Source organism: Loxodonta africana, chromosome 15 (genome assembly GCF_030014295.1).
Source record: "Loxodonta africana isolate mLoxAfr1 chromosome 15, mLoxAfr1.hap2, whole genome shotgun sequence".
NCBI classification, from domain to species: Eukaryota; Metazoa; Chordata; class Mammalia; order Proboscidea; family Elephantidae; genus Loxodonta; species Loxodonta africana.
The window spans coordinates 30,287,849-30,307,814 of NC_087356.1; the positions used below are offsets into that span (position 1 = coordinate 30,287,849).

General features: G+C 43.2%; 1 protein-coding gene across 1 annotated transcript in view; it reads right to left on the reverse strand.

The window, feature by feature from the left end:
- TACR1 (tachykinin receptor 1) overlaps nt 1–17,599 on the reverse strand; it is a 98,944-nt gene extending 81,345 nt beyond the window's left edge. The window contains exon 1 of the mRNA XM_023552808.2: nt 16,541–17,599. Coding sequence (XP_023408576.1) covers nt 16,541–16,929 — 389 coding nt within the window. The 5' untranslated portion in view covers nt 16,930–17,599. The remainder of the gene's footprint in view (nt 1–16,540) is intronic.
- Nucleotides 17,600–19,966: the final 2,367 nt, after the last annotated feature.

Below are 19,966 nucleotides of genomic sequence, written 5' to 3' on the forward strand. Positions count from 1 at the left end.
AGATTCATACTTCATTTATTCCATATTCTGGTTATTAATGGATGTTTGCACCTGTTTCTTCCCATTTTGACCCCAAAGCTTTACTCTGTTCATGGCCTTAAGGTTGACTCTACTTTGGGGAGGCAGCTCTTCCCCAGTTGTCTTTTGAGTGCCTTCCAACCTGAGGGGCTCATCTTCCAGCACTATATCAGACAATGTTTCGCTGCTATTCATAGGGTTTTCACTGGCTAATTTTTTCATAAATAGACTGCCAGATCCATCTACCCGGTCTTAGTCTGAAAGCTCTGCAGAAACCTGCTGGTATTTGAAATACTGGTGGCATAGCTTCCAGCATCACCTAAACATGCAAGCCACCAGAGGAAGACAAAGTAACAGGCGAGTGGGAACCACAAGACTACAATTATATAAAAGATTCTAGTCCCAGAATGATTTAATTTTTAAGAATTGACAATAATGACATTTGGGTAGTGAGATGAGGGTTTGCTTTTGCTTTTATTCTTCTTTTTATTATTTTTGTAAGTTTTTATTTCTCTTTAATGGACATGCAACACTTTTATAGTTTTAAAAGTATGCATATTAATTGCACTCAGAAGGGAATTCAGAGCTGCGCGTCAATATTAAATAGTAATTTTTTAAAAAAGTATTTTAGGTTCATACCTAAATGAACAGCTTTAAAGAATCCTGCAGGAAGCTTCTGGACTTGTCTGCTGAATCAGAACTATAGCAATTTGCGCTTATTTATATTGCTGTGTAAATGTACTTGTCAATTTTTTTTGCATGTGTGCCTTAAGTGAAGGTTTACAGCTCAAGTTAGTTTCTCATACAAAAATTTATACACACATTGTTATGTGACCCTACTTGCTCTCTCTATAATGTAACAATACACTCCTTCTTTCTACCCAGGATTTCCCAAGTCCACTCAACCAGCTCCTGTCCCTTTCTGCCTTCTCATTTTGCCCCTAGACAGGAGCTACCCATTTAGTCTCATGTATCTACTTGAACTAAAAAGCACACTCTTCACGAGTATCATTTTATGTCTTATATTCCAGTCTAATCTTTGTCTGAAGAGTTGGCTTCGGGAATGGTTGTAGGTCTGGGTTAACAGAGAGTCTGGTGGCCATGTCTTCTGGGGCTGCTCCAATCTCAGTCAGGCCATGAAGTCTGGACTTTTTACTAGAATTTGAGTGCTGCATCCCACTTTTCTCCTGCTCCATCACGGACTCTCTGTTGTGTTCTCTGTCAGGACCATCACTGGTGGTAGCCAGGCACCATCTAGTTCTTCTAGTCTCAGGCTGATGGAGTCTCTGGTTTATGTGGCCCTCTCTGTCTCTTTGTTTAATATTTTCCTTGACTCTTTGGTGTTCTTCATTCTCCTTTGCTCCAGGTGGGTTGAGACAAATTGATGCGTCTTAGATGGCCGATTGCTAGTTATTAAGACCCCAGATGCCACTCACCAAAATGGGATGCAGAACATTTTCTTAATAAACTTTGTTATGCCAGTTGACTTAGTTGTCCCCTGAAACCATGGTCTCCAGACTCCTGCCCTACTACTCTGCCCCTAGAGGTGTTTGATTGTAGTCAGGAAACTTTTTAGCTTTTGGTTTAGTCCAGCTGTGCTGATTTCCCCTGTATTGTGTGTTGTCCTTCCCTTTATCTAAGATGATTCTTGTCTACTATCTACTTAGTGAATACCCCTCTCCCTCCCTCCCCACCCTCGTAACCATCAAAGAATGTTTTCTTCTGTGTTTAAACCTTTTCTTGAGTTTTTATAATAGTGGTCTCATACAATATTTGTCCTTCTGTGACTGACTAATTTCACTCAGCATAATGCCTTCCAGATTCATCCATGTCATGAGATGTTTCATAGATTCATCATTATTCTTTATCGTTGTGTAGTATTCCATTGTGTGAATATACCGTAATTTATTTATTCATCTGTTGATGGTTGTTTCCATCTTTTTGCTATTGTGAACAATGTTGAAATGAACATGGGTGTGCATATATCCGTGTGACGGCTCTTATTTCTCTAAGATATATCCCAAGGAGTACGATTGCTGGATCGTATGGTAGTTCTATTTCTAGCTTTTTAAGGAAATGAGAAATCGATTTCCAAAGTGGTTGTACCATTTTACATTCCCACCAGCAGTGTATAAGTGTATCAGTCTCTCCACAGCCTATCTAACATCTATTATTTTGTGTTTTTTGGATTAATGCTAGCCTTGTTGGGGTGATATTGTATCTTGTAGTTTTGATTTACATTTCTCTAATGGCTAATGATCATGAGCATTTCCTCTTGTATCTGTTAGCCTCCTGAATATCTTCTTTGGTGAAGTGCCTGTTCATATCCTTTGCCCGTTTTTTAATTGGGTTATTTGTCTTTTTGTTGTTGAGGTTTTGCAGTATCTTGTAGATTTTAGAGATTAGACCCTGATCAGATATGTCGTAGCCAAAAAATTTTTTCCCAGCCTTCAGGTTGTCTTTTTGGTGAAGTCTTTTGATGAGCATAAGTGTTTGATTTTTAGGAGCTCCCAGTTATCTAGTTTCTCTTCTGGTGTTTGTGCATTGCTAGTAATGTTTTGCATTCTATTTATGCCATGTATTAGAGCTCCTATCATTGTCATCCGTCATCTTTATTGTTTTAGATTTTATATTTAGTCTTTGATCCATGTCAATTGTTTTATGCACAACAGCTTTTGCTTTTTCTCTGTTCCATCTCTGTTTTTCATTCAATGGCATGTATTGAAGCATGCTCTTTTTGAAGTGCTAAGGAGGGTTGGGAGGACATGGCACAAGGAATTTTTTATCTCGGTGAAGACAGAAAGGGAGAGACACAATTGGAGAAAGAAAAGACATGGCCAAAGAAAAAGGGCTGAAAGCTTTCAGGTAAAGTGTGAGTCAAAACAGACCTAGCGGAAAGCTCAGCTTTTGGAAACCTGGCTCTTGCCCCAGGATTTGTAAACAGCACAAATCCATTGATGAAGATGCTGGAGAGGTGAAGAATCACCCTTTCCCATCTAAACAGGATGCACTGCTGCCCTTAAACCAACCTACTAGACCCTCACAGCTCACTGGGACTGTAACTCAAAGTCCCTTCCAACTTATAAAAATGTTACATATTTGCCAGAGAATTAACAACTTACAAAGTTGTGAGTAGGAAGAAGAACAGAAACAAATTCAACCAAACACAAACACAGAGCTCACTTGCTTCTCAAGGTCAAAGCAGTTCTAACTGTGATGGAAAAAGGTCTTTTAGCAGTAATCTGGGCTTGTGATGATAGGACTCCCCGCTCCTCAGTGCTCCCCAGAAACCTCCTTGGTAGATATGTGGGGCCATTTTTTGAAGGCTAAACGATGGACACTTCTGCAGTGCCTAAATTCCAGCACTACTTACATCCCACATTGGTTCAGTCCGTAGGACTAAGCTTGTCTTGATTCTCTACAAGTCTTCCTGGTCATGGAGTGAATAACATATTCCCTGTTTAAAGTACAAACAGGATGTGGGAGGTAGAAGCCCATGTCATTCCCACCTCTTAGTGCGATTTTAATTACCTGATTTTTTCTTGGTTCAACTCAATTTATTAAACTGGATTGGGCTGGGAAGCAAAAGGAGAAGGAATCTGGGATCATGAGGCACTTCCATTCTTGAGGCAGGATCAGATGAGGGCCTCGCTGCAGATTTGAACTGGTGATAGCATTATTGGCAGAAAAACATCGGAAAGATGATGGGGTGGTATCATTGTTTTGTTTGCCTTCTGCCTAGAGTTTTGGGTTGCCAGTGTCTGAACTGGCCACTGAAAACCCAGGACAGCTGTTGTTGTTGTTGTTAGGTGCCATTGAGTCAATTCCGACTCACAGCAACTCTGTGTACAACAGAACAGAACACTGCCTGGTCCTGCACCATCCTCACAATCATTGCCATGATTGAACCCATTATTGCAGCCACTGTGTCAGTCCATCTCATTGAAAGGTCTTCCTTTTTCTCACTAACAGTCTATATAACCAAGCATGATGCCCTTCTTCAGAGACCAGTCCCTTTTGATAACATGTCCAAAGTATATGAGGCTAAGTCTTGCCATTCTTGCTTCTAAAGAGCATTTTGTCTGTACTACTTCCAAGATAAATTTGTTCATTCTTCTGGCAGTCCATGGTATATTGAATATTCTTCACCAATACCATAATTTAAAGGCATCAATTCTTCTTTGGTCTTCCTTATTCATTGTCCAGCTTTTGCAGGCATATGAGGAGATTGAAAATACCATGGCTTGGGTCAGGTGCACCGTAGTCCTCAAGCTGACATCTTTGCTTTTTAACACTTAAAGAGGTCTTTTGCAGCAGATTTGCCCATTGCAATACATCATTTGATTTCTTGACCACTGCTTCCATGGATGTTAATTGGGGATCCAAGTAAAATGAAATCCTTGACAACTTCAATATTTTCTCCATTTTTCATGATGTTGCTTATTGGCCCATTTGTGAGGATTTCTGTTTTCTTTATGTTGAAGCGTAATCCATACTGAAGGCTGTAATTTTTAATCTTCATCAGTGAGTACCTTAAATCCTCCTTGTTTTCTCCAAGCAAGGTGTGTCATCTGCATATCACAGGTTGTTAATGAGTCTTTCCTGAATTCTGATGCCACGTTCTTTTTCATATAGTCCAGTTTCTCAGATTATTTGCTCCGTATACAGATTGAATAAGTATGGTGAAAGGACACAACCCTGACACACACCTTTCCTGACTTTAAACAGTGCAGTACCCCCTTGTTCTGCTCGAATGACTGCTTTTGGTCTATGCACAGGTTCCTCATGAGCACAATTAAGTCTTCTGGAATTTCCATTCTTCACAATGTTATCCATAATTTGTTAGGATCCACACAGTTGAATGACTTTTCATAGTTAATAAAACACAGGTAAACATCTTTCTGGTATTCTCTACTTTCAGCCAAGATCCATCTGTCATCAGCAATGATATCCCTGGCCCCACATCCTTCTCTGAATCCGGCTTCAACTTCTGACAGTTCCCTGTTGATGTTCTGCTGCAACCACTTTTGAAGGATCTTCAGCAAAATTTTACTTGAGAGTAATATTTTTTTTTTAATATTAATGATACTGTTTGATAATTTCTGCATTCTGTCCTATCACCTTTTTTGGGAATGGGCACAAATATGGAGCTCTTCCAATCGACTGGCCAGGAAACTGTCTTCCAAGTTTCTTGGCCTAGATGAGTGAACACCTCCAGCACTGCATTCACTTGTTGAAACATCTCAGTTGGTATTCTGTCAATTCCTGGGGCCTTGTTTTTTGCCAATGCCTTCAGCGCAGCTTGGACTTCTTCCTTCAGTATCATCCGTTCTGGATCACGTGCTAACTCCTGAAATGGTTGAATGTTGACCAATTCTTTTTGGTAAAATTACTTTGTGTATTCCCCTTATGCTTATGATGCTTCCTGTGTCATTCAATATTTTCCCCGTAGAATCCTTCAATAATGCAACTCGAGGCTCGAATTTTTTCTTCATTTCTTTCAGCTTGAGAAATGCCGAGCATGGTCCTCCCTTTTGGTTTTGTAACTCCAGGTCTTTGCACATTTCGTTTTAATAGTTTGTCTTCTTGAGCTTCCCTTTGAAATATTCTGTTCAGTGCTTTTACTTCAATTCTTCTATTCTCGTTTGCTGCTTGACGTTCAAGAGCAAGTTTCAGAGTCTCTTCTGACATCCATTTTGGTCTTTTTTTCTTTTCTGTGTTTTTAATTACCTTTTTTTTTCTTCATGTATGATGTCCTTGATGTCATTCCACAACTCATCTGGACTTCGGTCATTAGTGTTCAAAGTGTCAAATCTATTCTTCAGATAGTCTCTAAATTCAGGTGGGATATACTCAAGGTCATACCTTGGCTCTTGTGGACTTGTTCTAATTTTCTTCAGCTTCGATTTGAACTTGCATATGAACAACTGATGGTCTGTTCTGCAGTAGGCTTCTGGCCTTGTTCTGACTGATGACATTGAGTTTTTCCACCATTTCTTTCCACAGATGTAGTCAATTTGATTCCTGTGTTTTCCATTCAGTGAGGTCCATGTGTGTAGTCACTGTTTATGCTGTTGAAACATGGTATTTGCAATGAAGAAGTTGTTGGTCTTGCAGAATTCTACCATGTGATCTCCAGTGTCATTTCTATCATCAAAGCCACATTTTCCAACTACCATTCTTCTTTGTTTCCAACTTTCATATTACAATCACCAGTAATTACCAATGCATTTTGATTGCATATTTGATCAATTTCAGACTACAGAGGTTGGTAAAAACCTTCAATTTCTTCATCTTTGGCTTTAATGGTTGATGCATAAATTTAAATAATAGTTGCATTAAATGGTCTTCCTTGTAGGCATATGAATATTATCCTATCATTGACAGTGTTGTACTTCAGGATAGAATTTGAAACGTTCTTTCTGACAATGTGGTTTGGCTGATATTCTGAGTCTTTTACACATTAGCTTCCAGACTCCTCATCATTCCAGCTGAGAAGAGAAAGTAACTGTTCCATCTTTGGGAAAAAATTTTAAATAATGCCTCCAGTGAGGATTCAGTCACAAGGTTTTCTAGATTATTTTCTAGCTCCTCTGTGGAGAGTCCAGTCAAATTGTCAAGCAAACTAGCTATATTTCACCTTTAGGGCTGCCTTCATTTTACTTCCCATTATGAATTCCAGGAGCATTTTTAAGCCCTGCTGGCTTTCTGAGACAATTTAGGAGAGTATTTCAGCTGTTTGTATGGTTTTATTTTGTTTAAACATATCCAGAGTCAGGCAAATTCTCTTAGGAAAGAATATTAATTATTCAAGAGGACATTTTTTCACAGTAAAATAAAATTAATTAATAAGTTATACAAGGTGGGTATTTAAGCTTACACTCCTAATATGCCCCATGCCACTAAATGTGCAAGTGAGACTTTTAAAAATTAGTGCCTTGATTATATTCTCTGATAGAGATAACTGAAGGGCAGCTAGGGTGACTGTTCATGAGCTCATTCATGCCCTGACTGAGCTTCGGCAGCTATGTGATTTGTGAAGGCAGACACTCATTAGTTCACATATGGCTTAGGGCACTGGATTGAGCTGTAAGTACAGAGCATTGCTTATTTTCTATTATCTGATTTCTATGGCACGGAGAAGGAAGGAAAAGTGAAGGAATCCAGTCTTCTTTGGCATTTTGAAAAAGCCATGAGACTATTCTCATAGGGGAAACCCAGTTGATCTGAAGAAATAATATGTCATGATCCAACTGGAAGGATTCAAGTGTCCTAGGTGGCTTCTAGGCTCCAAGAAGAAAGCCTTTGTCACTGAAGACCTCATGGCCAGAGGAATGGAGGCTGCAGTGGAGATTTCCTGTCTAGAAGACACACAAACTCTCTGGAGCACAGAACTGAAAACATGAGCATCTTAGTTTGTCAAAACCAGTAGGCACTACCCCATTTTTGATGATTCATGTCAAGGAATACGATAAACTCAGAAGAAACCTGGCAAATATTTTTCATGACTTCAAGCCTCAGAAAAGAAACCCAAGGACTAAGGACTTTTTTTCATGTCAAAGGAGCCCTGGTGGTACAGTGGTTAAGCACTTGGCTGCTAACCAAAAGGTCTGTGGTTCAAACACAACAACTGCTCTGTGGGAGAAAGATGTGGCAGTCTTCTTCCAAAAAGATTGTAGCCTTGGAAACCCTATGGGGCAGTTCTACTCTGTCCTATAGCTAGGGTAGCTATGAGTTGACTCCATCACAGTGGGTTTTCCATGTCAATGAATGACTCTGAGATGGAGGTCGATAAGAAGGTAAAATGTTAGGAGGGTGCAGAATTCAGTTAATTCTAAGTGGCAAAGACGTTGATTGCAAACTAGAGGTAGAGTGGCGAAGCTCTGCATGATTTCCATTTTTCTAAGTCAAATGACAAAATGTTAAGAGAAACACTAGGAAAGGGCAAAACTTGAAGGAAGCCAAGGAGATAGAGGGTGTGCTGGGGCTGCAAAACTCAATCTTAGCAGAAAGGTGTGGGAGGGTCTTGTGGGGACCCAGCAGGCTGAGCTCCACTGTGAGAAGGGGCTCAGGGCAGTGGGCTGCAGCTCTGAGGAAGACCCCTGATGGGCACAATCTGTATTTCACTCTTTGACTCAATCTCTGATTCCGGCGCCTCAGTGGCTCCTTACAGAAAAGATGTTTCTGCCACTCCTGCTTGTGTGACTGCAACCCTGGGAAGGCATTTTTAAGAAGAGACAATAAAGAAATGGTACTTTTGTGTAAGTAGTGTGTGTATAGCAGTGAGTTTTGTGATTGCCATGTTGCTTTGTGTGTGCTTGGTTTATAAGATGTTGGAAAGGAGAATACGATATACTAGAGAAGTTGACTTACCAGATTTGTAATTTTAATTTAAATACTTTGGAGGATCTAACTAATGAATTTTGTAGCCGATGTTTAGATACTTAAGAGAGCCTCATTGACTGAATTTATAAGTTTAATTCTTAGGATGTTGAAGTGCTTAAGAGAATTTAGTATGCTAAATTTAGAAATTTTGACTTATTAGGTTTGCAAGAGCTAGGTGAGCGCTGAGAAAGATTTTGTTTCTCCAATATATAAATCATCCTGCTAGGGATTTGGAGTTTTTAAGAAAACCAGATATATTAAATATGTGATTACAGTTTGAAATGTTCAGGGGGAATTTAATTAATTGTGTTTATAAGTGCTGTTTATGTTTTTAAGATTATTTGATTTGTTATCTGTGACTAAATGAAAATGTGTAAGATAGTTTGACTAAGTTGGAAAATGATTTTAAAATATTTAGGGGAAGAGCTCCATCTCATGTTTATGAAGTAATTGAGCATTAGTCATAGGACAGAGTAGAACTGCCTCATAGGGTTTCCAAGTAAGCCGACTGCCACATTAGATTGCCCCATCTTTCTCCCTCGGAGCATCTGGTAGGCTCAAGCTGCGAACCTTTCAGTTCGCAGCCAAGCGCTTAATTGCTGCACCACCAGGGCTCCCCCCGAAGCATTAGTCTAAGAGCAAGGAAACGTGAATGTTTAGCTTTTTAACGCACACACACAAATTAGATTTAAGAGAGAACTTTTCAGATTTATAAGATGTGTTTATAGACTAAAGAAAAACTAGATATTGGATTTACACATTTAACCGAGTATCAGTTAAAACACATGCAGCTGTAAGAGGTTTTTGCTATGAACAAGTTCCCCCTCAGACATTAAACATGTTGACAATGAGTGAAAAATTTGTCAAAAAAAAGTCTCAAATGTCCTCTTGGGTACAGTGTAGGACCCTTACGTTGCTTCTTCGCCTTTGATCACAGTTCTTCTTACGTGAGAGAGAGCTCCAAAACGACCTTGAACATGTGGGCAGATGTCTAAGACACATAAAAGCTCATTGCTTAGGTCTCCAAGCTGTGAGAGGGTGGAGAGTGGAGGCGGTGCTAAAAGAAATTGGTTCTAATAGTCTTTCCAAGTGGAAACAGAATCCCCACTGGCATCATGAAGATGAGAAGAGACAATGAATCGGAGAGCGTGCAAATAGAAGTATCTATTACCAATTTTATTAACATGAAATCTGCTCTCTAGTTTCCAAGTGGCAAACATTAATATGTCGTTATGAAAATGCCCAATTCAGTGTTCTTGGAGTTAATTAAAAGACAAAACAAACACAACAACTCCACATTTTTTCTCTGTACTTTGCTGTTTCTTTTCTCTACCTCTTTTTATTTTTTAAAACTTGTCAGTCTTTCCCATATTTTCAAGGAGATTTGTTTGCTCAGTCTCAAAGCTTGTTGATGTCAAGTTGACTCTGTCTTATAGCGATCCTATAAGACAGAGCAGAACTGCTCCATAGGGTTTCCAAGGAGAGACTGGTGGGTTCGAACTGCTGACCATTTCGTTAGCAGCCAAGCTGTTAACCACTGTGCCATGAGGGCTCCTGCTGGGACATAGTGGGTGCTTAATAATGGCTTGATGGATGGATGGATATGGACGAGGTCACTCCCCTTCCTGCCATCTAGTTTTATCCCATCTTACCATCTTACTGTGCGGACATGCCTCTCACAGATCACCGATGATCTCTAACTGCCAAACCCATTATCCTTCTCATCTTTAGATTCCTATGATACTACTGAAAAAGACCAACCGCCTCTTTTTGAAGTTGCATCTCTTGACCTTTGTCAGTCCACGTTATCATGATTTCTCTTCTCCATCTCTGTTTCTTCACTGTTTCCTCTCGTACTGCCTGATTAGGAGCCCTGTAGGTGCAGTGGTTAAAGAGCTCAGCTGTTAACCAAAAGGTCAATTGCTGGAACCCAATAGCTGCTGTGCTGGAGGAAGATGTGGCAGACTGCTTCCATAAAGATTATAGCCTTGGAAACCCTATAGGGCGGTTCTACTCTGTCCTACAGGGTGACTATGAGCTGTAATCGACTTGGGGGCCGTGGTTTGGTTTTGGTGGCCTGCCTAATTGGGCATTCCTGTGAACGCTGAGCCTCCTCTCTGGAAAAGCATATAGAGAAGAGATCTTCTCTACTCTCTAAATTTCCATAACCCCATGTTTGGGAACTAAAATATACATTTTGAGCTCTGGTTTCTCATTCTCAAGCTCCATATCTCAAGCTTCTTGTTGCGCATTTCCATTTTACATCAAATCCAACACCAACTGTAATCACTTTCCTCCCATCAACGTCTTGATTAATTCCCTCACTTCAGTTGAATCCGTCTGTCATTCTCTCCAAACATTGCAAATTGATACCTCCATGCTGTTTTCCAGTTTCTTCTACCTGGAATGTCGTGGTTCTTTATCATCCTTTCAAGAAATCTTATCTCCAAGGCCCAAATCCATCACCACCTTTTGAGGTCTTCCTTGATCATCACTACTAGAAGTGTCCTCCCTCCTTTTCTGTCCTATAGAATTTGTCTGTACAACCCATATGAAACATATCACTTAACACCTTGTATTGCAGTTAACTCTAAATCAGGCCAGTTCACCCTACTACATAGTGAAAGTCCTTTGATGGAAGACATAAGACCCTGAGTTAGGACACATCACCTTACCTGGTGGCATCATTCCTTGATGGATTGGAGATCTTTGTCCAAGTGAGTATTTCTCTCTTATGATCCTCGTTTTACCATTTGATAACTCAACAATAATGGTAACAAAATATGCTTACTATGTGCTTTTATGTTGTAAATGACTATTTCCACTAAATTGGACCTAAGTTTCTATCAGTTTAAAAAAATGAAAGCAACCAATGACTTTATCCGTCCACGGCACTGGGGGTTCCTAGAAGCAGGGACCAAATGTGGCAAGTCTAGTGGTGCAGAGCCTGAGAGTAGGTGGGCATTGAACCCCTACAGGAAAGAGCCTGCAGCCTGAGTAACCAATCTAAGGTGTAACAAACTCAAGTTCGATCCAAGTCAACAGTGACATTCAGGTTCCTGATTTGAAAAGACAGGGTCTGGTGTTGCAGATGAGTTTCTATTGAATGGCCATTCTCAGCATCACCGGGGTGCTTGTCACAGGTTGCCAGGTCCATTTAAATAGGCACAAAGAATCCTGGAATCTGAGTCCTGCCTCTGGGTAGGGTGGGAGAAGAATGCCTTGAGACAGACAATGCGGTCCAGGTTCCGCCAACAAGAAGAAGTTCAAGGACGGATTGCAAGCTGAGCGGAAACCTGGGAAGCAGGTTATTTAAGTTGGTAGCCTGGGGCAGGCTGATGTGGGCATCAGAAATCCATGGGCAGTGTTTTTGTTATTTATGCTTCTGTTTGCTCTCAGTTCTTCTTTTACTCTCTCAGAGAGCTCATTCCTTCAATCGTCTTCAGCCTTTACACCTATCTGGGCAATTCTATCTTTGGTCCTGACCATATCTCATATTATCCACAGGCTACTGACATTTGAATATTTCCTTTCATTCAAATATAACATATCCAGAACAAGTCTAATTAATGAATAACCTTCACCTTCCCTCTTGCTGAAGTCTTATCTGTCCCTCCCAGGTACAGAAGCAGAGACATCAGGCCAGTGCTTCTCTGAGTCTCCTGTTGCTGCATGTGTGGCTCTGAGTCAGTCTCCCTGTGCCCTTCAGCCCTTTCTGTGGGGTCTGGGGATTGGTTCCCCAGCTCCCTTCTCAGGTGCTGCTCTGCAATACTTGAATCAGCCACCTGATCACCACTGCTGCACACTGGGCATGTCTCCTCTCAGTGTCCTCCAACTTCTAATTTCATGAAACATCACACATACCTTTTAGTTCGTACAATGGGGAATTTTTTTTTTTTTAATTTAAGAGGAAAAAATCACAGAGTTCTAAGAAGTAAAATCAGTGGTGTTTGTTGGAATTTAATTAGTGGTACATCTAACTTTTTTGTAGCTGTATTTGTCTCCGCATTTTTCTTAATTCTAGGTGACTACTGTCTTTAATAAATAATCCTTCCAAAAGGGATAGCTTTCTCTCTGTGTCTCTTTGTTTCTTTCTCTCACTTTCCTCCTTCTCTTCTGCTCACTCTTTCTCTCCTTTTCCTCCATTTTCTCTCTCTCTTTCTTCCTTCTCGTTTCTTCATTTTATAGAAACGTCACAGGAGAGATTTCAGTTAGTGCTAAAACCTGCAGCTGAAGTTTTTTCTCTACATACATTTTGCTTCTAGAGGGAAATTTGGCAAGCGTGCCAAGGCAGTTTGACCCAGCAAATTCCATGTCAAGAGATTTATTCTAAGGAAAGAAGTAGAGATGTTCTCTACTAGATGTCCAGGATATTCATTTCAAAGTTCCCTGTAATGATGAAAAATTCAAACAGCTTACATCTAAAAATAAAGGAATGGTTAATGATTATAGCCATATAATATAATGCGTCAATTAAAAATTCTATTTTGAAAAATATTCCATGACATGGGAAATTCCCAAGATTTAATATTAAGGAAGAAAGAAAGGAAAAAAAAAAAAAGAAAAAGCCATTGAAACCATTCTCGTTATAACCCCAAATTTACCCTTTAATGTCTGAGTGACTATATGTGGCATAAACAACATTGTTGTTGTTCTTGGTTGCCGTCCAGTCAATTCTGACTCATGACAACCTCGTGTGTCAGAGAGAAAAAAATGATTATAAGCTAGCAGTCCAAAGTTTTGACTGTTTATGTCAGTAGTGGGATTGTAGGTGATTTTTACATTTTTCATTACAATTATATATATTTTCCAGACTTCTTCTGGGAACATGTATTAGTTTATTCATTCATTTACTCACTCTGTAAAACAAGACTGTTAGGTGTCAGACACTCTGCTTTGTGCTGAGGAGACAAAAGTGAACAAGATAGAACAGACATGGTCTTTGTTCTGCCCAGAGTTTATCATCCTTTAAAATTAGAGGGAAAGGTTTTTTAAAAATCAATTTCATTTGACCTGGTAATTCCACTCTTCAGAATCTATCCTGAGTAATAATCAAAAATGCAAAACAAAATTCTCATGCATACTCATTACAGCATTAATCATAATAGTAAAAAAAAATGTAGAAATCACGTAAGTACCCAACAGCAGGGAAGTGGTTAAATTAATAATAGCACCTTCATATGCTAGAATAATATGAAGCCACTGAAATTATGTTTCTAATGACTTTGTAATAACATGGGGAAATGTTCACCATTAATATCAATGGGGAAAAAGAGTAAGATACAAAATTATATAGAGTCTGACCTCAATTATGTAGTGTAATATTCATAAGAGATATATTCCAATTATTAATAAGTGTTATTTTGGGGATGGTGAGGTTATGGTTGATATATATTTTTGTGGCTGTGCTTTTCATGCTTCCAGAGTCTTCTGCGAAGACCCAGGTTTAATTTCAAAAGCAGGAAATCCATGTTGCTGTTGTTTTTTAGGCTCAACTCAAAAGTTGTCTATTGAAAATTCAAGGAACACACAAAAGATAACCCAGCATTTCCTCAAAGTCTGCATCTCCACAGTGGAGAACCAAACCCAAAGCCAAACCCAGTGCCATGGAGTTGACTCCGACTCATAGTGACTCCATAGGACAGAGTAGAACTGCCCCGTAGAGTTTCCAAGGAGCGCCTGGCGGATTCAAACTGCTGACCCTTTGGTTAGCAGCCGTAGCACTTAACCACTATGCCAACAGGGTGGAGAGGACATTCCTGTGGAGAGCGCCTAAGGCCTCCTCCCTTCCTCCAACCTTCTTGGGGGAATACCTGTCTACAGAGGCGTTGCATTCATTGCAGAGGCCTCAGGGGATGAATCTCCCACTCAACAAGGCTAAGCAAGGAAAAATAGAAGGGGTACTTGGAGACAGAGATCTGGGCCTCAACCCTAACTCTACCTTACACTCTGTAACTTTGAGAACATTGTTGGTAATCTCCCTGGGCTATATACAATAGACATGAGGACATTTCTTGCTGCTGTCTGTTTCTTTAGCTCCTGGCACCTGAGATCCTCTGGGTCTCAGGGTCGAGGTCCTACCTACGGTTGGTGTAGAGAAAAACAGCGGTGAACTTGGGGATGCCAGGGTCACTGTAGGCAAATCTGGCTCTCTGCTAACCCACTGTGGGAACCCTGGTCCTGACTATCTCCCAATCTTCTGAGTTTAAAGGGAAAATTCAAGGCTATGGAAGATGGTCTTTCTGTATAGACCAAAGAGGAGAAAGCTGTATGTTGGTGCGCCATCAGCTACTGAACGCCCCCTACCACACGGACTGACAGGTCTCCCCACAGCTCATGCAAGATCCCAATATGTAAAAAATACCAACTTTCCCCCTGATTTAGGGGTCATCAAGAATGTATGAGTGAGGCTGAAATGGCATCAGATTTCCCTGTACCTGTATTTGGTTTTATATGATTCTATGGCTTTTCTAAGTTTAAGGCGGTTGCTGGCACATTAAAGAAGCAAGTCAGTGCATGAAGATTTACAAGTGTACCTCATCTTCAACAAAGTGAATATTTGTAAACCAGAGTAGCATAAAAGATGAATGTACGTAATAATTCATTTCACTACCACTTTGAATAATTGGTTTACCTTTCCATTTAAAAGATAAATTGATTCACTACAATTTGTTTTACACACAACATATCAAGCCCATGAGAGTTGCAAAAAGGGAGTGTACACAGACGTCACAAATCAGCATTTGGATGAAGGGCGAGAATAGAGATTTCCTTGATTTAGAAGTGTTCACTGGTTACGGAACCCGAGAAAGACCTCAAATCAATTGCAAATCATGAAAAATTTTTAAGGAGTTGAGTAGTTTAGGATTTTTTTCTTTTTTTGATGTTTTCCTCCTAGCTCCTTTGGGTTTCTTACATTTATTTCCTTCAGCAAAAACATTGAAAGAACCCATCCTAAAATCACAGTGGCTGGTGTTTTAAACATACGTCCAATCCCAGGTAAGTACTGAATGTCTGTGCACACATAGGCATGCATCCTGGAGACCTAAAACACCCATGAAGTAATCAATTCCCACAGAGCTTCCCTCTAATCATCCATCTGCCATCGTACCACCTGCGGATCCATTCATTCCAGAATGGAGCCCTAATGTTTGAAAATGCCAATCATTTCACTTTCTATCACCTTCTGAAACCCTAACATGTTGGTTGCAGAAAGGGAAACACTCTCAATTGCCTTTGCAAAGCACGTCTCTCTGTGGCTACAGACAGGCTAAAAACAACGACCTACTCTGGAAGAGAAATTTAGAAAAACTCCCAGGTAAGCTCCCTGGATCCCTATCTGTGGACTGCCTTAAGAACAACGTAGCTGCCTCGCTTGCATGCCGGCTTGAGCCGCTGTAGTGGCATAAAAAAAACCCCATTGCCCTCGAGTCGATTCTGACCCATAGCAACCCTATAGGTCAGAGTAGAACTACCCCATAGTGGCATAGAGGGAGCTGAATTAGAATCCTGAGAGTCTTTTATCTTTCTGACGGAATGCTTTTCATATCAAAACTCTATTGGACAGTTAAGGCGGGAGCAGAAAGTCCCCAAATCTTCAGGAACAACTAAAAAGTGAGAAATATCGCCTAGGCAATATTTAAAAAAACGCAAAGGTAACCAGAGGCTGCCCAACAGAATAGCGGGCCTGAAGGGATGCTCAAAGCCCCAGCCAGGGGCCTGCCCCTTGGCCAAGCCTTTACAAGCCCTGGGTATCCCCTTCAAGCCTTAAGGGTAAAGGAGAGAAGGAATCTATGGAAAGGGGCAAGGCAGGGGTGGTAAGGAAAGTGTCAGGGGGATTTGTGGAGACGGGATGAAGAAAGGGAGATAAAATGAAGGAAAAAAAAAGGGTGAGGAAAGGAAGGGAGAATGGTGACAGGTGAAAAAAGGAAGGACAGGAAAGAAGAACTAGAAAAGAAAGTGGCCAAATGAGATCAAGCTCCCCATCAACAACTGACTCAGGTGCTGTCATAAACACCCCCCAGCACTAGTGGCCAGTCTCCACCTTGGCCCATCCACCATCCAACTCCAAACGTCCATGGATGCCCCATGGTCCTCTGTGGACACTTCCTCCCTTTTCCACCAGGGGCAAGCTCACCTATCGAAGGCCACAGCCGTCATGGAGTAGATGCTGGCAAAGACAGCAGCGATAGGGAAGAAGTTGTGGAACTTGCAGTAGAACAGGCCGTAGTACCACTCGTTGTGGACAGCGTAGGTGAAGTTCACCACTGTGTTGAACGCGGCCATGGAGGCCTCCGCGAAGGCCAGGTTCACCAGGAAATAGTTGGTCACTGTCCTCATTCTCTTGTGGGCCAAGATGATCCACATCACCACCACGTTGCCCACCACGGAAGTCACCACTATGATCGTGTAGGCAGCTGCCCAGAGGACGATTTGCCAGGCCGGCTGCACGAACTGGTTGGGCTCCGAGGTGTTGGTGGAGATGTTTGGTGAGAGGTTTGAGTCCCCTGGGAGGACGTTATCCATTCCGCTGCTAGGCGGCTAAGTCTTCCTCTGTGCACACACCCCCTTTGCAGCAGGGCCCTGTGCCGCCGCCTGAGGTTCGGAGGCTTGCTTAACGGAGACAGGAGGGTGGAAGGCTCTTTCTGGGCAGAACTCTCTCCTTGCAAGCAGGAGACTTGGCGCTCAGAAAATAAACGCTTCTGGATGCGCTGTCTGCCTGCCCCTCGTGGCTCTGAATTCCTCCAATTTCAAGCCTCGAGAAGCATTTGGAGTTCAGAAATTTGGGGAGAGCGTCTCTCCTGCGTTGAGAGGACAAGAAATTCAGGAGTCGCGTTTCCAAGCGGCAGGAGAACCCTGCCTTTCTGCACCTGCTGCTCCTGGCAGCCCCTACTCCCCCTTCCTGCAGCGGGAAACGCCAAGCTCTGTGCTGCGTAAGTACTTGGGACCAGGGGGATCCGTCACAGAGAGATCTGTAAAAGTTCTGAGTCTATGTCCGGGAGAGGGTCCCGTGTCCAGCTGGAGATTTTTCCTTTGCTTTCGCTGCCGCCGCTGCCGCCGCCGCTTGCAGCTTCGCAGGCGCCTCTTGCCTCCGGTCCTGCTGAGCTCGGGAGTTAGCAGAACCTCGGCAGGCGTTGCGCTTGAGGCTTTTATAACCCGCTACAGAGACGTCACCGGGAAGGGGCAGTACCTAGAATGCTCACTCGCCAGTCCCTGTGCGCAGCGCGGCAGCTGCACCAGCTGTTGGCAACTGTCTCACCCCACCACTGCAGCCACCACGCCTTTTACCGCTACCTGCTTGGGAGCCTGTCAGCCGGGTGGCCTCAAGCACTCCGCGAGGGGGCGGTAGGTGGCCCTGGAGTAACTGCGCCAGATGGGGTCCGCAGCTGAAATCACAGTTGCTCATGGGGTGCTGGGGTAAAGGATGGATTTGAGAAACAGCTGGGAAGGAAGACATTTAGGGAGCGCGGCCCGGAGCGCTGCGACAGCTCTGCAGAGGCGCCTGCCTGTGGAAATGGGAGTCAGGCAACTGTGGGGGCGACGTGCCAACGCTGCGCTTCGCGCCGCGCTCCAGCCAGAGTGCACCGTAGGCTCGTTCCGGCTACTACCTAGAAGCGAGAGGAGAGGACGTCTGATTCCAGGTGCCCGGAAAACAACTTTCCTGGTATTGTGATTAGGAAACACTTTCCTCCCCCTCAAATCCCCAGTTTCTTTCCGCAGCAAGTAGGTTACCCTAGGAAGCAGCGATGGGATCTAAGTGTGGGGACACCTCTCCCAACCACCCTTGTGCCTTGACCTCTCATTCCAGAAGTTCGGGCTGAACCCTCCGACTGAGCCCTTCTTCCAGGCACTGGCAACTGGGCTAGTCTCCCTACGAAGCTTGGTGAGCTCAGGAGCCACCTTTAAGCAGCTTGTTGTCCAGACGCGCAGCTCTGGGCTCTCCGCCGGCACACACTGCGGCCTCGCGCTCGCCGCCAGGGAAACTGGCAGCCTCTGCCTCTATGTCCCCGGAGGCCGCGGGTCAGAGCGAGGCTGGGAGTGGTGTGCGGAACTCTTCCCCATCTCCCTCCCAGGTTTACCTAGGGACTGGAGACAGTCTGTCCTCTCTACTCGTCCTCTCCCTCCCGCTCCGCCCTCGGCGGGCTTCGAGGCCTCGTCTCCAAGTCCAAGGCCATTTCAAACGGCAGAACTAGTGCCAGACACTGGGCAGAGGTGGTGAAGGGCTCGCAAATCGGTGCCAACCGTTTTGGAGAAGCCAAGGTGGGCTGAGCTTCCGAGCGCGTTCCAGCCGGGTTGCGGTGACAGACGCAGTTCAGCTGCGGAATTGAATGGCAGGAGTTATTTTGGGGCCAAGGCATCCCTCTCCCCGGCCTCCCTCTCCCACCCTTCCACTGAGGGGTCTCGGAACTGCTGAACTCCAGTGGAGATGGCCCGCACTATCCCGACGCGGAGGTTTGGGTTGGCGCACACAAGCATCCTCCCGGGAGCGACGTTTACGCACTAGCCATGTCTGGTTGCGCTCCTCTGCAGCGAGCGCTCAGAGAATCCAGCAAGAAGCGCTTTAAGGATCGGAAATTTATTGTGCTGGGTTTAGGCCGGGCTAAAACGGGATCCCCTCCTGAGTGTGAGGCATCTCCTAATTCACTCTGGTTTTCTTGAAGCCTGGGGTTTCAGTGTTTGTAGGAACCACACCTTTCTCTGCCCCTGTCCTCCAAGAAGTCCCTAAACTCTAAAGAGAAAATTCCAGGCATACCTTGAAAAAAGAGCGCCTGCTTATTTAGAGGAACGACGTAGGAGATCCTCTTTGTGGAAGGGAGTAAGAAGGAGGGGGCACTGACGCTGTGCCCAAGCCTTCTCCACTTTGGGTCTCTCATACCACCTCGCGGTGCTGAGCGGAAAGTTGTGTGTATGTGTGTGTGTGTTTGCGAGAGAGAGACAGAGAGAGAGAGAGAGACAGAGAGGGAGGCAGACAGAGAGACGGAGAGAGAGAAAATGAATGAATGAATGAGTCTCCACCTTAAAATATTCCTCCGAAGCAGTATAAAGCTCTTTTTCCGGTCTGGTGGCAGCAGGCTGACATTTTCAAAAGGAACTTTACTCATGCTTGGGGACGAGGGGCGAGGAGTGGCTAAGAAAACGGAAAGCATAAACATTTACCAGCTCATCCAATGTTGTAGTGCTTGTTGATCTATCGAACTAGGTATTGTGCTGGGAACTGGGGATACAGCAGGGGCAAGGTTTCCAATCTAGTGAGTGAGGAACAGGCAATTCACCGCACAAAACCAACAGGATTATGATGAGTACAGGGTGCTGAAGGAGCGGGGGGGAGGGGGCGACTAACACAGACAATGGGGAATATCAGAGAAGAGCGCAGAAAATCATATCCGTGGAGAGGCCTGAAGAAGGTGTTAGCGATGGGAAGAGGCTAAGAGTGAAAAGGAGACTATTCTAGACCCAGGTTTTATACATTCCGCGATGTCACTTTGCTTAAAGCCCCACAAAGGCTGCTTTGCTAACTTAGAATAACATCTACACCCCTTACTTTGGCCTTCAAGGCTGTTTC